Genomic DNA, 19,213 nt, shown 5'->3' with positions numbered 1-19,213 from the left:
TTTTTGTTTAAAAAGTGTTTTCACTTTAATGGGTTTAGTTAATAACATCATGAATGGTACAAAACTGTCCTTTTTCACATTTCCATACATTGTATTATGGACCACCTGAAAATCTGGACTAAGAATGCATAGTGTCTCTTAATTAGCCCTAGCTTCATTTTTGCCATACGTAGAACAGATATGCAGAAAAACATGCATTTATTACCAATGACATGTTAATATTAGCTTAAATAATAAAATATGGCAGAATGTGCACTGTGGAATGCACAGGTTCATAATAGGGTAAAGAGAGACCAAATGTCAAGTGCTGGCAACAAAATAAGAAATGGTTGGTGACACACTGACATTTTGTGACCATAGTATTAGCTTTCCTGCTTTAAAATTGTTTTAAATAGTAGTAAATATTTAAATAATATTTAAAATATATTTCCTATGGGAATCATTTACTTGGAAGACAGCCTGTAAGATCTGACATTCTAAAAAGCAGTATTTCATTTTGACAATATATGAATACATTACATGCCACAGAACCTCCAAGACCCTAAAGTCCTTAGCTGTTTTCAGAAGTAATTTCTCAATCCAATTTGTGTCTGTTTTTTTGCTAGCAAAACTTTGGGAGTAGCATCTCAAAGCAAACCTGCCTTTAAGGGCAATGATGTATTTGAATAAAACCAAACCCAGTGTAAATTGGGATGCCACACTAAAGGATAGAATAGAGGAATTAAAAGCCAAATAACTGATTATGCAATTTGTTTCATTCCTGTTCTGCTGATTCATAGTCTAAGGAGGGCTTTGTTCCTTCCCAGTGCATCTTCTCTTGCAGTCAAATCAGTGCTCAATTTCCACTGTCATATTAAGGGATGAAGACCTCACTGTTACTCCAAGGGGAAAAAATCTGAGGTGTGGGTGCAGACTTCATTATCTAAAATGTAACAAAACAAAGGATTTGTGCAAAAAAAAGTAATTTGTACATTGACTTTTTCATTAAGTTTGCTTCAGTATAAAAAAAACCTGTTCAATCCTACTAACAAAGCTTTGCTTTGATTTATGACCCTTCAACACACTCAAGAGTTTCTGGTTTTACTTATTCTGGTTTGGTAAATTAACAATCTAGCCACCATTTCTGCACCCCAAGACAAAGATGGAAGCTCCATTATATTAATCTTTAATAGTCTGGGGTAGTTAATTTTTTTCAAGACAAGTTTTTCCTGTCTTCTACAGGCACAGTGCTTGTTTAACTGGCCTTGGGAACAAAACAGCCAAAAATAAGCCAGGTCACTTTCTATGGCAGTGCAGAGCATCCTGGCCCCCCACCTCCCTTTTATTTTAAATGGTTGTTGCTAAAATTACTTCCTTTTTAAACAGGGACAAGCTACTCCAAAAGCCTCTCATTTATTTTTTTTTTTTTAGCTTCTAAGGACTGAAAGCAGCTTTCTAAAGCTACTTCTAGATTAGAAAATCCAGAGTAAGTACACAGTAGTGGTAATCTTCTAGAAAGCACAGAGAACCCTCTCAACTCTCTGCTGCATTAGGAAGGGGTGTGAGAGAGACAAAGCCTGACCAGCTCTTTACTACACCATCAAGGAGCTGATTCCATTCTTCCCTCAGTCTGTATCCTCATGATTTTTAAAACCACAGACTAGGAATTCCCAAACTGTAACGTGACCACAGAACTCTGCCTGGGCAAGTAACTCCCTGTCATCAACCTGCAGGCATTGCCAGCCATCCCAGTAAGGGATGGAAATTTGGGAATGCCCACTGGTGATTGAGGAGTGTACCAGGCACGTTTCTACTCCAGTGTGCACATTTACATTAAAATCATTTTGTCTGATTGCTGCCAAGGCTGCTAACTCTGCTGGTTGGGTTTCACTCTCTAAACTCACAGGACTGAAACTACAGAAATTCCTTAATCCCACAGCTACCCCTCTCTGCACCGTGGGAATTAATTAGCTCCATGATTGCTCTAACAATCTGCACATTCTGCCTAACCCCAAACCCACCTCCTCTCCTTGATAACTGCAGACACAGCAGTAGCACAATGTGTCATTAACACGACAGTGACCTCCCTTTTTAAAGCAAAACCACCAGGAAGGGGCTTGAAAAAAGGCAAGGGCACGTACCCATTTCTGTTCATAGCAGTCTGCACACAAATTGTAAAGGAGAATTATTGCTTTGTAAAGATGAAAAGCTTTGGAAATACGGTAAACATCCTACAAGGTTCTAAATCTAACCAGCTAAAATTCTGTACATACTTTAATATTCAAACCTCTATTTGCTTACCCAAGATCAAATAATTTCATTTTCACATCTATTCATTAAACTCTTTATAGTTCTACGGTCTAATGAATATTTAACAACTAAATAGGATCAAAACATGGGGGAAAGGTCACATGGCAATGAACATTACTTCATTTGGCCAATGAATAGTGAACCCTGCTCTCTTGGCTGAAATTAAGGCACTAAGTGGCAGTAAAAGGATAAAGGAATGAAGGGTTTTTTTGACATTTTCTGAAAAAAGACCAACATGACTTTTTTTTTAGGATGCCAGTAGAGTACATCTCCATTCTGAATGACTCAGTAAGGCATTCTATTGGCAAATTCAAAGAAAATGTTCTCCTGATCAGAGCCCATTACATTCATTGTCTGAGTGTGACTAGTGGCACTACGAAGTGTTAACAACCTGGAGGGGGGAGAAAAGCTACAAAGATGTCTGAAGACTTGAAAGGCACCAAAAAGAGAACAGCTCTGCAACTGCCAGTTCTACAAACAATTATGTAAGCTGTGTTTAACACTGCATATAGTCTATTTTCAATCAACAATCTTTGTTGACCAAGATAAAGTGTAGTAGCTCTTCATTTAAACTCTCAGTTAATCAAGTGCTAGTTTAGTAAGAAATTTATTTTCACATACCAGGAAATAATTGCAGTGTCTAACACAACTACACTTAAAGCAAAACTAGTCTAGTATGCATTATGCATTATTCTGGTTAACACTGAAGCAAACCTGTATAAACAAAAGGGTTACCTCGAGATACATAGTTTACAATATAAAATCAACATATAAATGAATAGGATTTACTGAAAACAATGGGAAGTGTATTACAAAGATACATGTAACAATTTTAACCACAATATTTCCTCTGTGAAAAATACAACTATTAGTGAGATAAAATGTACAATTGATTTTTTTTTTCCAAAAGAAAAAAAAAACCACAGTATAAAGGAAAATATTTTTTTCTTCAAAACAGGGAAAATAGTTAAGGTCATTGTCTTTCATTACAATATAATTTGACACAAAAGCAGTCATAGGATTGCACCAACTCCATGTTTGGTCTCCCAAACATGACAATAGTAAAAGGAGTCCATAAAGCATAATGAAATTTCTGGATTTTATGATGGCAATATACGTATGCAGAAACTGATGTCACTCCAGCTCTGTTCACAAAATGTACAAAACTCTAAATTTGGTGGCCAGACATGTATAAATTAGTTCGCCCCAACGCTGATTTTTCTCTCACTTAGTCAGGGATGGAAAAATCTGTAGTATTTTAAGTGTTGTTATCTGTTGAGCAATAAAAAAGAAAAAAAAAGTATATGTAGTGCATGCTTCATCACTTGTCAAAAACATTTCTGAAAATAAAACTAAGTTATCCAATAGTTTACAAAATCGAAAATAACTCTTCAGGTTAAAAATGTGGTTAGGTTTATGTTTAGTTCCATCTCCAAAGGACTGATTTCCTTGGCAGCATCACTTTTCCTTAGCACGAGCCAAGGCACAGAGTTCCATAAAGAGAAATAAAAATGGCTACGAACAAGAATGCAGTCTGGCATTGTGAAAGAAATCAGAGCCTCTCTCTGAGCTTTCTGTTCCATCAGGTTAGTGCCATAGAAAAATGTGGGATTTCGGACACATTTCTGTTAGGAGCATTTCTGCTGGACACGATTCAAGAGTTCACCAAACTTTTCAAAAAGATCCTCCACCCATTTTATGTTTTTCATGCACAGCTGCACGATCTCCTCCTGGCCTAGATCTGCACTCGTCTTCTGAACAGAAGAAATCTATTCAAAAAAGATAAGGAAGGGGAGAGAGATGCACACACACATTAGGCTGCCAGAATTGGAGAATTTTCATTTTTATAAAATTCTGCAGTTAAATATAAACCTTCTCTGCCAGAAAATCTTTGAGTTTTAAAAACAAGAGTAATGCCCCCCAAAATGCATTTCTTAACAACTAAGACAGAGCTCAACTCTTGTACTTCTGCTACCTGAAATATTTCCAGCAAGGATTTGCAGAAGAAATAAAGGCACAGCATTCTAAGACCAAAAAATCCCTTTTAGATCCAAGGAGTTAAATACACTGTCAACATTTGTTTTGTTTATTGTGGATAACACTGAAGAACACTTCAGGGAATCCCACAAACCTTGCAAGCCTCACATCTGAGTGTTCTAAGCAGCAGCTCCCATTAGAGGCAACCCATGTGGTCAGTGAAGCCTTTGCTTGCCATAAAAAATAATTAAAATAGGAGAGAACAAAATAGTTGTTTTCTCATTTACCAAGAATGACAGAACAACCTCTCAAGTTGGACTCAATTCCCTCAGTGAATGCAAAGAATGAGAGCAATACCTACCTCTTCTTTACATGTTAGATATATGTGATATTTGTAATGATGGAGTGAGTGATACAAAGAATACAACTGTATTTTTTCTGGATCTACTGTAAACTCCTGCAAAAAGAACAATTATTTTAGGCAAATTCATGTTATTTACCAGGAGACATGACAGATATTTTCTTCTGTAAACATTTTTTTTCAGCAATTCAGAAATTGAGTGCTTCATTCAAATCATGATTGTGACATACCTGGCAAACTGATTCCCTTTATATCTTAATTATCTCCTATCTCCACTTCCCATGTTGTTTTATCAAAACCAGATGTGAGAATGCTTTCAGTCATCCTGAATGCACTGCAAACTCAAAATGGGTAAGACATACCCTTCTCAAGAAGTACTCCAAGAACTACCAAAGTTTAACCATTATTCTACCAGATTGATGGCTATCATTGCAAAAGACATAGACTTTGTGCTTGAGAAAGCTGATTTGTGCTTACCTAAAAATTAGGTTAATTTGGCCAGAAATATGAGTGTGAGCTATATGTACAGGTCATTTGTCAAGCCACTATTTACTGCAGGGAGATGAAGCTAAGAAAGCCAAATCTAGTTAGAGTGTTCCCCAGGAATTCTATGAAAATAAACAATATGTGCTTCTCAAATTTTTTCCATGGTTTTTTTTTTTTTTTTTTTTTTTTTTTTTTTTTTTAATTTAAGACACACAGCTTCATTCCACCATTGAAAATGAGGACTGGAACAAGATAGAGCTCAATTTTTAAGAAGTGTTATCTGATCTCAAATTTTACAGGGTTAACACTATTTTTACTAAATTTTTGATCTAGAAGTCATTGTGTCATTTACTTTGCAGCAAGTGTAAGAAACTATTATTATGATTATTATATATGTTACTATTATAATATGATTTATTATTATGATCTACAGCAGCAATGGTGAAGGCAAATTGTTGCTGCTCCAGCAACAGCCCAGGAAGCCGACAAACCATGTTTCACATATGAGTTATAATAATGATTTAATGTACTTCTTTAAATGTTGGTTTTTAACATTCCCTTGCTACAGAAAAAGTACCTCTCTCAAAGATTTTACATTTTGATCAACCAAACAAAGCAGCTAACACGTGAAGCAGTGTTTTATATCAACATGGTTATCACAGCACAAGTCAGATGGTGGCAGCAACAAACTCTGTGAGCACTCACCTGTGCTGATTTAGTGGTTGATTTAGAAGCCCTCAGTGTTTTCTTGTTGTAAGCTTTACCATTCATTTTGATCTTGGACACAGATGTCCCTCCACACTTTGTCTTGGAATCCCGAGTGACCACTGTCAGTTCAGGAAAGTTTTCCAAAGCGTTCTTCAACAGAGCACAGAAAGACAAAGGATTAGGAAAAAATCAAGAATGGCCACATTGGTGATAAATTGGCCTTCTTTGAAAAGATTAGAGTGCAGCCTATTAGGAAAAAATTTATTCTTCCACAAAGACCTGATAAAGTCTTTATCAGATTATACAACCAAATCTGGTTTGGAAAGCATGACCACCTGCTCCTGACTACTGTAATTTTTCAAGACCAACAGATCCTTTCACTGTACATCAGATTAACATCTGTGATTCTCTCACTAGAAAAAGAGGGGGGAAAAAAGCTCCACAGGGCAATTTTTAACTTCTAAATTGCTTTCCATTCCATTTCTACCCAAGAATTCCTAAGGCTAAGTTACTTGAAGATCTCTAAGTATTTCATGCATAGTCAGGCATGCGGGGATAGGATGCCTAAATATCTTCATAGGTTTTGTCCCAGATTTTGCAAATTACAAACTAATTGCATATCATCAGATCTGTAAGGCAGAAATGGTTTGCACAGTGAAGTAGAAGGCTCGTTCAAAAAAGTACAAGTTGAAGACATTTTAACTTATGAGCGTGAACTGCATTTCTGTCAGCTTCAATTCTATATTATTTGCATGAGTAAATTTGAATCTAATTTTGTTGAACAAATACAGCACTATGTTAGCAGCTGCTTTGAAACAGTCCTGCTATGCTACATAATCTGGCCCTGAACAATATGTTTCACATTAAATAAACATACATCTTTGTATTACATTCCACCATGAGGCAGAAAACTACACATATGGAAAAATGAATCACTGCAGCTTAAGGACCTTACTGGGACTATTGGGTTAAAATATGAAGTTGACTCCATTTTTATACTTTCTTTTAATAAACAGTACCTGACTACAACAACCTCCCCTGCCTATAATTTATTAGCTCTTTATCTATATCAGCCATTTTTTACTTTATTAAGCAAACCTCTCAGTAAACAGCTGCACAGTGGTAGCAGGAACCTTGACCAGCCAATCTGTGCATATCCAGTCTTCCTTGCAGTACTTCCAAAGTGGAACAACTTACACAGGTTTGAATTATTTAGTTTTGCGATCCACTAAAATAGCCTTTCTCAAGGCTGATTTGGAGTGTCAAGGGGCTCTGGCCACTTCTGGAGAATTCCTAAGAACCAGAACAGTTCTGTGGCCACACCACTGACTTACACCAGACAAAAGTGAACTGGAATGAAGAAGTAAATACTAGTGATTACTGCATCTTTCGGATGATCATCCCAAAATGTTCCCTAAATGCCACATCATTGTTTCCAAATGAAGTTTACACATTTCAGCTGAGATGCTTCACTTACTGATCTTCAACTAAAGCAACAATAATATTTCATAATTTTGTTTGTAACAACTATTACCCAAATGATGCAATGAACTGTCAGAACTACAAAAATGTTACAGGCAAAACTACCAAACAACTGACTGCTAACTTCAGTGTCTGCTTTGGTTTGTAATACAATGCTAACATATTCCATATTAACTGTATCCAGTATTAAATTAATCCTTGTCTATCAATGCAAACCAGTAAAAACATTCAAACTGAATGGTATCAGTGAATGACAAATTATACTTTTAACCTATTGCTTTCTTCAGTGTCTCATTCAACTCCAATATCTGAACTGATTATTTCATTAAAGGTGGAACAGAAACCTTCTGTATCTTAAAGAGCATCAAACACATTTTCCTAACCAACACAAGCACTTATGATGACAAGTAGGCATTTCATTTTTATCCAAGACATCAACCCAAGGATGGCACCAGTTGGCATTGTCACATCAGAAGAAAAACAGAAAAGGTTTTCTGTCTTGCAGATGACATCACAAGCAGATCCTTTCCTGACATCCATGAACTCCATTAACATCTTGCAGATGATAGGATGGAATACAGTCTAAAGTTAACTTCAGAGATATGATACATAATCTGCTGCTAAGTGAACACAAAGCAAAGCTATTGTATTCACTATGAACTCCAGCTTAATTACATGTCGGAATTCATGTTGGTATTACATAGAATTATAGTAGCTTTTCCCCCTTAAACTGGGAAAAAAATCAAGTGTGACTACCTCTCACTTTTTGTGTACTGTACATGTAACTGAAATTCTACAAATTTGTATCTTCTCTGCACAGGCAGGTCGAAAAGAGGTATCTATATTAATAACTATTAACACTAAATTCTTACCATGACAAAAAAACCCCAAGAAATGGAGGGTTAATACATGCCACCTCTTTGAGGCTCTGTGCATTTGAAATGACACAGCCCTCCCCAGGCCTTTTTACTGTAAGGAAGAAACCACAAGTAATTCTGTTCAAGGAGGTACAAATCGTTCAGCTGCTGGGAAAACACCATAACTAACATTAAAAAAGTTCAAGAATCATGTGAATTGTAGCTGTTTCTCTGGTTGATGGTGGTCTCCTCCCTGAAACAAAGCCCCCTTATGTCCCACAGAATTTACCAGACATGGAATGGGGAAAAAGGTTTCATGATGGAAAAGAGCAGAACTTTCAAGTCTGTTATTATCTCCCTCCTCACCTAGTTGTCAGATATGAGCTCACAGCAGCACAAAGAACAGCACTCACTCTCCAAGTGTCTCTGTGCTGTGGGACAGTTCAGAGGAAAGGGGGACAGGGAAAGTCAGGCAAAAACAAGTTTGGTGGTGGTGTTCATAGCCAGGCCTGCTTTCCTGTTGTTGGCCTCAGAGCTGTTACAAGAACAAATCATCAGTCTGATTACAGACACTGACAAAAGGATGTTTTATTCCCAAGCAGCAGGACAAGAGTAAATGGGATATTTAGAGTGGATATTACAAAAACTTCCTCACCAGGAAGGTTATGAAGTACCAGAACAGGCTGCCCAGGGAAGTGGTGGAGTCCCCATCCCTGGAGGGCTCTGAAACACGTGCAGCAGATGCGGTGGCACTTTGGGGCAGGGTTTAGTGGTGGGCTTGGCAGTGCTGGTTTAACAGCTGGAATTGATCTTTTCTAACCTACACGAGTGAAAATCACCTTGCTGCACTTGCAAGCTCTGCATTGCTGCTTGGAGGGTGGGTGGGAACAGTGGGAAGCACAGAGATTATCCTCCTGTTTACCTTCTCTCTACTGAGATGGTACGGCTTCTCTCTTCCCTGGCCACATCCAGACCTGATTTTTTATTACCACGCCAAAGCTGCTGTAATATGGGCTTGTTATCCACACTTTTCTCAACCTTCCATGCTGAAGATACATGAAAGAGCACACAAATGAGTTGTTCTTGCATCCCTCTGTCCTGGTTTTAAACTCCTCTGATCATGTTCTCTACTTCAAAGAGGTTCAGACATCTGCTCCACAGCATAGCTATTTCACGTAAAAGTTTATTTTTAGGCAATACAGTCACTTAACCAAAAGTTCTAGAAGGACAGGAAACAGATTTTGTTTGGCAAACTGGAAAAGCTTAATGGAAAAAAATGCTTGAGAACGAAGCAGAAAGCATGGGGAGCAAAACTAGAACTTCACCTTTGGAGTATGAACTCCTCCATCCCAAAATGTTCTCCAAATGCCACGTACAAGCACTAAATTTATAACTGCTGTTCCAAATGAGTTTTAAGCTGTTCCTGCATGGTATGAATTCACTGATTTACCCAAACCACCACTTTTAAAAGTCTAGAATTTGAAAGAGAGTACCTTGAAAGCGTGATCCAAGCGCAATTTGGACAGCAGCCTTTTCCTGTTGTCATTCAGCATTCCATCAATCTTTCTCATGTGAGGCAAAAGCAGTTCATCTAAAAGACACATCAAAAATCCACAGTAGCTGATTATTAAGAGATGCACAATAATGAGATTCATATTAATTCTAAACTTTGACCCATTAACATACAATGTGGAGAGTAAAAAATAAAGCAATTGTCACATAATCTAATTTCAAATGTGAGAGAAAAATCTTTTTTTTCTTTTTGATCAGCCCACTAAGATGGTGTTGATAGTATGAAGTTTAATTGCTGAGTGCAATCCTGCTCCTTCTTGGAGTTTCCTTTGCTGCAAGGATAAATTCAGATAGAGCAATACAGAGTAGAAATTTTAGAGACAATTTTACACCAATTCCTAGATAATCCTCTTCTGTGCAATACAGCTGTCAGTTTTATGAAGACAAGTAGGTGGTTTTGACATTTGGTATTCCATTTTACAAAAAATGGTCCTGCTGGCATTTATAATAAAAAAAAAAAAAATTGAGGGAAGTGCTTACTGCTAAAAGTTATCTGATAAACCACTGTGAATTGAACAATATACAGCTGAACATAGGCATGTGGCCAGGAATGAAAATTTACAGCTCAGTATGGAGCATTTTATAAATAAACTCAATTACTTTGATTTTAGTGGGACTACTGACATAATGCATGGGTCTGAAATCTTGAGATAAGTGTGCACTGATGCACATTCAAATCAGGAGAGGCAGGAGAGGAGAGGCTAGAAAAGATTTTTTAAAACACAGTCAAACAGAATATAGTACAAAACAACAGCTCGCAACTAAACACATGAAAGGATTTATCTTTTGGAACCTTTATCTTTGAATGTGTTTTACTAAATTTTGAGAAATAGGAGTTTTGACTTGTACCCTGGAGTCTACTAAGATAAACAAATCCAAATATTTTGTCTTCAAAGAAAAAGTGTGCATTAATATCATTGTCTTTGATCAGGATTTCAAGATTTCAGAGTTTAAAAAGCTGAATTTTTAATAGTAGAAGGAATCATATCTACTTATAGTTATATGCCTATTTCTTCATAAGAAAGCAAACAGACTTGAAACTCTAAATTTAAATAAATCTTTGCTAAGGTTTGAAGTACAGTAACTGTAGGAACAAATAGCTCAATTCTGACATTCACAGCAAAGTTCTAATGCAGCAAAGAAGATAAAACAATATTTCCAAGTTACTTTGACTGTTCAAAGAGATAATGCAAAAATATATATACACACATAACGTGCAGATTCTTCAGCTGAGGTTGTGTAACTCGAATTTTGTTACGTTTGTTTTTAAAAGAACAAAAACGGTGTTTTTAAAAAGAACACTTACTTTACTGATTAATAACCTTAAAATCTAGTAAGAACACACAAGTGTTAAACATACTGTACCATTGCTCTTTTCCAAGGCTTGCATTGTGTCTGGATCCAAGGCAATGCTCACAAGCAACTCCATGTAGCTCTTGAAAGTCTCTTTCATAGCTCTTGTATTCAAAAAACGAGTAACAAGTGGAGCTGGAGGTACAACCTCTGAAAAGTCAACAGCATAGAATGAGTTTTTCCCCTTCGATATCCTAAAAACACTTGTGTTTTTCAAAACTGAAGGTATCTCTCTTAAAACAAAAGTGACCCCTACTGGTATCCCAAGAGATGAAAATTCAGTGCATTCTACTGCAATAAACTACTTACAAGTCAAAAACAGGGGCAGACACAAAATATGGCACAAATAGCTCAATTTTTAACTATCAGTATTTAGATTATATTTTAAGGAATTAAAACATTTTCCTATTAGTGTAGATGAAAGTTCACAGAAACAGGATAATTTTTAACTTCAGTCAAGTGAAGTACCCTAAGTGCCCTAACTTTCACCTCAAGGCAAGGACCTCCCAAAACTGCAAAATTTGAAGTCATCCAACGGGAAAAAGAATTTCTGAGTACTAATGTCATCTAGGAGCCTACATACCATTGAATCAATCACACCTAATTTTAAACTCACAAAAAAGGTAAAAAAAAGTAAAAAAAAAAGTAAAAAAAAAAAAAGGTAAAAAAAAAGGTAAAAAAAAAGGTTAAAAAAAAGGTAAAAAAAAAAAGGTAAAAAAAAAAAGGTAAAAAAAAAAGGTAAAAAAAAAAGGTAAAAAAAAAGAGGTAAAAAAAAGGTAAAAAAAAGGTAAAAAAAAAGGTAAAAAAAAGTAAAAAAAAAGGTAAAAAAAAAAAAGGTAAAAAAAAAAGGTGAAGAGATACAGGCATACTTATGCTTACTCTGAGGAAGCTTTTATTTTTTCATAGACAGCAATTATTTTAACATGCACATCAGAACTATGAAGCATTCTGCAGCTTTTTATAGGCTCTATGTCTGACACCAGGGTTTTGCAGTGATTCAGCCAGCCAGGCTATTCAACTCCCTCAGGGATGACCATAATCACACCAGGTTACTTGAGCTCTTAAATATGGAGACAGTTATTTGGGCAAGTTTGCTTGAAAATTATTTTAAAGGTGTTGTCCTCACAGAGGCAGTGTGCTAGTACATCAGTCATGGTGTATCTATATTTAAAAGTCACCAGGATGCTTTAGAAATGCAGCAATAATAAAGTATGAGCAATACACAGCTTTGTTTCAAACACACAGGAAATAGAAGCTTGCAAAATGCACTGTACATCTGCCAGCAAAGGTAACCCCTATAAACACTGTAAACTTCAGAAATCCCTTTTTCTTATGGAGAGCTCCTGCAAACATTGAATCTCAATGTTGTACCAATGTCTTAATAGCAAATCTGCTCAGCAGGCTACATTTGAACAGCTGGCATTCAGACAAGCAATGGAGCAGCCAAAACCTGTTTCTTCCCCTTGGTTCTGAAAAAAGAACAGCAGCATCTGAATTCTCCCCACATCTGCATGCAGGCAAACAATTCAGGAATGTTATTTTAGACATGACATTCAGTTGCAATGGAAAACTAATGAAGAATCTCACCCTTAAGATTTATTCAAAAAGCAAATTGGTTTCTCCTCCTACAATCATACCCAACACAGACAGCAAGGGGTAAAATACATACTCATGTAGATAAACTACATTTGAAATAAATTCAGTTGTAAACATTTGCCTAAACACCAAACAGCAACTGAAAAGTTTTAAGAAACTCATTTTGCACGGCATTGTTGGATTTTATATTTTCTTTCTGAGGCTTGTACAGAAAAATGTGCAAGATCAAACAATTTAATTTTATAATACTCTTCTCAGTTCAGTTCAAAAGGGCCTGGGTGCCAGCAATGGTATCTCACTCACCATCTTCTTCACTCTGGGCCTCAGGTGAAGAATCAGACTGGGAAGATGAAAATTCTTCTTTCCACTTTTTCCTTTTCTTTGGTGGTGGTTCAGCCTTTACCTTTGGCTGTTTAGCTTTGGGTTTCACAGAAGAGACTTTTGTTGCTGCTGGTTTTGGTGTTGGTGGATCAGGGGGTTTGATGTTGCTATTACTAGGTTTGCAGTGAATAGTTCTGCAATATTATGAGGAGAATATTAATGAATATAATTACCACCCAGGTTTTAGCAGTAATAAAATATAGCTATAATCTTATTTAACCAGAATATACTCCCCACTGATGATATCCACTTATTTCACTGTAACTGGGTATTAGGTTGTACCCATTTTATATACTACTATATTTTTGAAATAATACTTGACCAAACAACGCCATTCTCTTCCCACCCCTCAGAACAGGAAACAAACATGAATGTTAATATCAGAAACACAAAGTTCTGTACTTTAGGAGTGATAACACAATACAGTTTTGAGAGCATGGCAGGGAATGCAATCTTAGAGTTTTGTCAGGATGGGAAAGCAGTGATATGTACAGCAGAAACATTGCCAGTATCTTCTGGAACACTGAAAATAATTCTAGACATCTGTCAGAAATGGAGATTTCAAACCAAAATGCATGGAGACAACAGACAGTAGAAGGATGAGAGCAATGGAAGCTGAAAGACCTCACTTAATGAGCTCAGTGAAACACACACAGAGGTGGGATGTGACTGATTTGTCCAGAAGTACAACACGCAGTGCAAACAAAGAAAAGCCAAAAGCTGTGTTGAGAGAACAGCAGAAGCATAACAAGCTCATCACAACCATGTTTTGTTAAAAGAGAGGGTTGCCTCAGAGCACTGCAAGAACAGGTACTGGAACAGCCTTCCACAGCCCAAGAAAAAAGGAGCATCAAAGTCCCAGCTACTTTTACTAAAACAGGATTATTTCACCAAATTGATCATCTGATGGCACTGCTTTCTTTGAGAGCAAACTAGACTTAAAACTCCAGTGTTTTCCTGAATAAAGAGCACTGTCATGAACATCTGACAGGACTGTGAAGAAAGCATGGTACTTCCAGTATACCAGGACAGAATGGTCATTAAAGGAACCCAGAAAAAACTACCTAACTAGCAAAGTCCACAGGATATGAGAAAACAACACACAGAAAATTAAAATCATCACTCTAGCAGGCTTGTAGGGCAAAGGATGACATAGAAACAGCATGTAGAACCCTAACACCTCCCAAATAACTGATTATGGAACAGAATAGAGTAAGGAAAACAAGGCAGTAATTTATATTTAATTTCTTAAAGCAAACCAGACAGTTCTCAGTTTCCATATTAAAGCACAATTAATACACTTGAAAGTTATAACTCTTGTTTATTTCAACAGATGTGTTCTTAATACAAAAACAGTATGGCAAAATGAAAAACAAATTGAAATAAAATACCTTGCTGACTGCACAGGCTTGATTCGTGGCTTTTTTGAGCATACTCTGACATATTCCTTTTTGTTTGCATTTTCAACAAACTTCACATAAACTCGTTTGTATTTTGTCTTTGCATCCCCAAAGTACCCAAGATACTAAAAAGAAAAAAACCCAAACCACAAGTGTTTATGTTAAGCAAAATTTGTCAGTTTTAACAAGTAAAAATTTCATTAGTAAAGAAAAAAATCAGTTTAGACTTCCCCACGTTTATACAACAAGCCACTCTACAGCATTTATAATTTGAACAAAATTCTCCATCAGATTTCCAGATAATAATTAAAACTGAAGACAATAAGGTAAGGGGAGGTACTCTGGGCTTCTTTTTTTTATTTTTTCCTTTATTTTATTCTCCACATGTGTTATCCCAAAAGCATTATCTGCCTGGCAAAAGGCTGCCTGTTAAAATTGTATCCCCTCTTGTATCCTTCACAAGCTTTTTTCCACTGATTTTATTCTGGTCAGGAAAACTTGTTCCTTTACAAAAGATATCAAAGTGATATCAAAATGATACCAAAGACCCCATGCTAGAAAGCAGAAAATCAGTCCATGGATGTCTTTAGGGAGAGTCTGAGCTGGAGGAGGTTTTCCCCCCTAGGATGATTGCTAAGAATGTATGCCAGAATCACATTCAATTTATTCTCCTAGCCTTGCATGAAGGAAAGCAGCTCCCATGAGGCTTCCCAAGGAATTCTAAGGACTCACACTGTTAGTAGCAGCAAACTCTCTGTGGCCGTCACGCACTTCAGGAACAAACTTCTGCAATAAAGCCTTCTGTACTTTCCAAATAGCTGGAGGCTCTTTTCCTGTCTGCAAAGCAACCTGGAAGAACATAAAAAAATTGTTTGCTAAAAGCAGTGCTTATTTTTCTTCCAGGAATGTGCTTGTGCATCACGTTTTTGAGGAAGTAACCCAAGGATAAAATGTAAAGAAGTCATTTAAAATTCCAACACCATCGTTATTAAGTTCTGTTTGCATCAAGGCAAGTTTGTAATTATTAGCTTGAATGAGAATTTTCTGTAGATCCTACAAACAAACCACTAACTCAAATAAACCTTTTGGAAAATGTAGTCAAACACTCATTACTTTTTCATGACTCCTGAACTAACAAACTTAAAATTCAAAACATCTCCTAACGTACCTTAATCCCTTTGATAAGTGAGAAGGGAATATTTCAAACTGATAACACTTGTCTTGTGTGACAAAGCAGCATTACTTAATTTAAAACTGCACCCTAAGAGGACAAGCACAGAGACAAGTAATCAAAAATATTAGAAATTTTCTAACAGTAAGAACATTGCTGGCTATGATAGCAACAAAAAGAAAGGTCAACATGTAGAATAATAAATATGGTGAAGCAACAAAACCAAACAATCAAAGACAACAAGGAAATTCACATAAACTCATGTGAAGAGTTGTACTGGTTGCTTATGGCAATAATTTCTTGTTGAAATACAAAGCAGAACCTCTTACAAAGAACCAGAAGCCAATTCCATTCAAGTTCTTTTGCAAAGTTTCATTTGAAAGTCTACTCCTATCTTAAAAAAAAAAAAAAAAAAGTAGTCAAGAGACTCTGAAAAATTTATGCTGTTTAATATTAAAATAGGTAATTCCAAGTTCTAACAGAGGTTACCAGCACACAGATTTACTTTATTATGTATGTAGCATAAAAGGGGTCATGTACATTCAAAACATGTTTGTAACCTGCACTAGAAAGACACCTTTAAGGCTTTTTGGCAGCAATCAGGGAATATTAGAATGGAAAGAGAAAACTAATCTGCAGCCTTTCCTCTTCTGGTAGTTCCTTGAGGCTAAATTCATATGCAGGGGTTTTGTGCTGTGTTTCCCCCCCAGCAAATATTCAGATTACCTTTAGTGTCTCTATATCTTCAATCTTCACTACAAATTCATCACGTTCTCTGTACATCCCCTCTCCTTCACTGTCCATATTCTCCTCATCAGTACATCCTTCTATTGCAACAGTCTCCTGCATTTTTGCCAATTGTTCTGAAGTCACAGCATCCTGTTGAGCTACTTTTAAGGGGTCAGCTGGATTCATTTTCTCCTGCACATTGCCTACAGGAGCAGCTGTCTGTGGAGATTCCTGCTTTACTACAGCACTGGTGGTGGTGGCAGCAGCAGTAACAACTGTCACTTTTTCAGTTTCTGAAGAAAAAAATCCAAATTTCAGTTAAATTATCAAGGATTAGCAATGTAATATGGAGCTAGGTTTATCTTCTTTTCTATTACAATTTATAATAAAAGCAACTATTCTAGGAAAAACACCTGTTCTAGGAGTTAAAATAGAAGCAGTATTTGACCACAACTAAATCTTAAACAAAACCAGAATACTGTAGCTAATATACCTCTGTTTGTATTAAACTGCTACATCTGTTAGCATCTGGAATTAACAAAACTGAATGCTTTGGAAAACAATTTGATAGTTACAGACACGATCACCAGGTAATACTGCTGTACTTTGTGACGATAAGCAAATACAACAGTAAAGGTTGCAACACTGAATCTTGTTATCTGCTGAGAAATATTTTGAAATTGGATTGCAGAAAGAGAAATACACATGAAATATGAAAATATTTTCTGTGTGACTTTTGGACATTTATAATTTTTATGTGATTATTTGTGTGATTATTATTTGTGATAATGTAACTGGAAGTTCCAGATTAAAACTTTAGCCATAGTCTAATGATTTTTAATATTAACAGAGGTGAGCAATGAGAACTGATGGTACAAAACAAAGAAGGGAAAAGAACATTCCTTTCCTCCTCTATTCCAAAGAGCCAAAGAGAAGTCCCACCTTTCAAAATTATTTTTTCCCACCTGAAAAAAATTAGAATCCTTTTTAGATATTACTTTACAATCTTCTATGCGTGTTAGTTTTAACATTGACTTGCTGATCTAAAAGAAATCAAGTTATATTAACAATAATACAATTACTAATATCATTCAGGAAACTTAAACCACTTCACAATTTTGTTACAATCACTGCTAATTGTTGACTTTTTCACTTGAAAAATTATACAAAAGATAATGTAACATATTTTAACAAAAGTGACTCCAAACAAATGAGTTAAATGTCAAATTAATGTGTCAATACAAAAGCTATATATCTAACTAAGTGAAGATTCTCTAAATCCATTCAATAAAATTGTTAATTTGGAATGTGAAATGTGTTCTTCCAGATACATCACCTCACATTATTGAAATATGTTCAATTTCTTCAGTGAGAGAGAGCTCTGACAGCTTTAATTAGCCACAACATTATGAGTTGCTCAGGTATATTTACATATTTGTCAGAACAGCAGATAAAGGTACATGTATACTTAATACCATCAACAAAAGACCATGTTTTAATATTTGTCTGTCTATACTTATTTGCAAAAACAGATAGAAAAGGGTATTACCAGAAAACCTGCAAAACACCAGCAAGAAAGGAAGAAAGATGTCATCGTTAAGCATCTTGTACAAACAATTTTGCATGTCACAAAACAGGAAGGTGAATTCAAGAAATTGATGACATAAATTTTACATCCTTATGGATAACAAAGAAGATACAATCATAGTGTAAAAGAAATAATTGCAAATAAAACAGTAATGGAAATGCTCACTAATGGAAATGTTCACCCAACAAAAAAAAAATAAAAATTGAAATACTTCTTTGGACATTGTACACAGAAATGGCTTAACTAAAATTAACAAACTTCAGAAAGAGGCTCATGCCTTGGCACTGTCCAGATTTCAGCTTTCTGGTAAGAAAAACAATCAGTGCTTTCTTGTTTGAAATATATATTCAAGTGAAAAACGCAGAAGGAACTTCATCCTCTGTAAAAGCCTTTTTGAAATGCATGCACTTAACATAATTGCATAGAAATAGCCAAAGAAAAAAACAGAATAGTAATTAGGATAAAGCATTGTTCAGCATCTCAATGTATTCTGCAATGATTTCCCAGTATCTTAGATGTGATTATTACAATTCAAGTTTAATTTTGCCACGTATTTTTCATGTCACACCTAGAGAAAAAAAATTCTCCCTTTCTCCTTTAATCTAAAAAGGGAAACCATTACTTCATTCTCTCTTGTTGAGAATCAGCTTACAGGTCACGGGTTCTGAATCCTGAGAAGAGTTAAAGAAATGTTTGATTTCTCCCTGTGATTATTTTGGAAGACAATGGTAAGTCTCTGGAATTAGTACAATTATGTGATTGCCTGGATAGTTTCTAATTGCTTACCAGAGGGGGAAAAAAAATATAAATCTTTACTGAAGAGACCTGTCCAGGCAAAAACATTCTGTATGCTGAAAATACTTCAAAACAAAGCACCCTCAGTTAAAAGCTCTGAACATGGATGTACAGCATGGATGTAACACAACTGAAACTGCAAAGTGTGGGAAAAACTAATTACTGCTGTGATCAGTGGTTGCTGCCTGCCCCTCCCTGCCCAAACCAGTCCTTCCCAGGTTTTGTTCTTTTGTTAGTAACCTATCAACATTGAACTACAACACCCTTGATCAATATGGCTCAAACAACTCCTACCTTGCACCATGAGTAGCAGTTTACAAATAAATGAGTGCAGTTTACAAGAGCCAAAGTTGTACCACACATCTATCCAGTGCAACTTCATTGTCACAGAAAATGGGGTGTTTACCTAGCAAGAGCTTATCACCTGCTGATGGCAATTATGAATATATTCCCTTGCTAGAATTTTTT

At 36.0% G+C, this 19,213-nt stretch overlaps 1 protein-coding gene across 2 annotated transcripts in view; it reads right to left on the bottom strand.

Moving 5' to 3' along the window:
* The window catches only part of QSER1 (glutamine and serine rich 1), a 44,171-nt gene continuing 24,958 nt past the window's right edge, over positions 1 to 19,213 (bottom strand). For both annotated transcript variants that reach the window (XM_063160557.1, XM_063160556.1), the window contains exons 5-13: positions 16,360 to 16,655; positions 15,195 to 15,311; positions 14,454 to 14,587; positions 12,985 to 13,196; positions 11,098 to 11,235; positions 9,654 to 9,751; positions 5,819 to 5,971; positions 4,628 to 4,723; positions 1 to 4,058 (exon numbers count right to left, since the gene is read on the bottom strand). In XM_063160557.1, the coding sequence (XP_063016627.1) occupies positions 3,918 to 4,058; positions 4,628 to 4,723; positions 5,819 to 5,971; positions 9,654 to 9,751; positions 11,098 to 11,235; positions 12,985 to 13,196; positions 14,454 to 14,587; positions 15,195 to 15,311; positions 16,360 to 16,655 (1,385 nt within the window). In that variant the 3' untranslated portion in view covers positions 1 to 3,917. The remainder of the gene's footprint in view (positions 4,059 to 4,627; positions 4,724 to 5,818; positions 5,972 to 9,653; positions 9,752 to 11,097; positions 11,236 to 12,984; positions 13,197 to 14,453; positions 14,588 to 15,194; positions 15,312 to 16,359; positions 16,656 to 19,213) is intronic.

The sequence above is a fragment of the Melospiza melodia genome, chromosome 6 (genome assembly GCF_035770615.1).
Source record: "Melospiza melodia melodia isolate bMelMel2 chromosome 6, bMelMel2.pri, whole genome shotgun sequence".
NCBI lineage: Eukaryota > Metazoa > Chordata > Aves > Passeriformes > Passerellidae > Melospiza > Melospiza melodia.
Note: the sequence above shows the minus strand (reverse complement) of the source record. Positions and strands in the feature narration are given on the sequence as shown.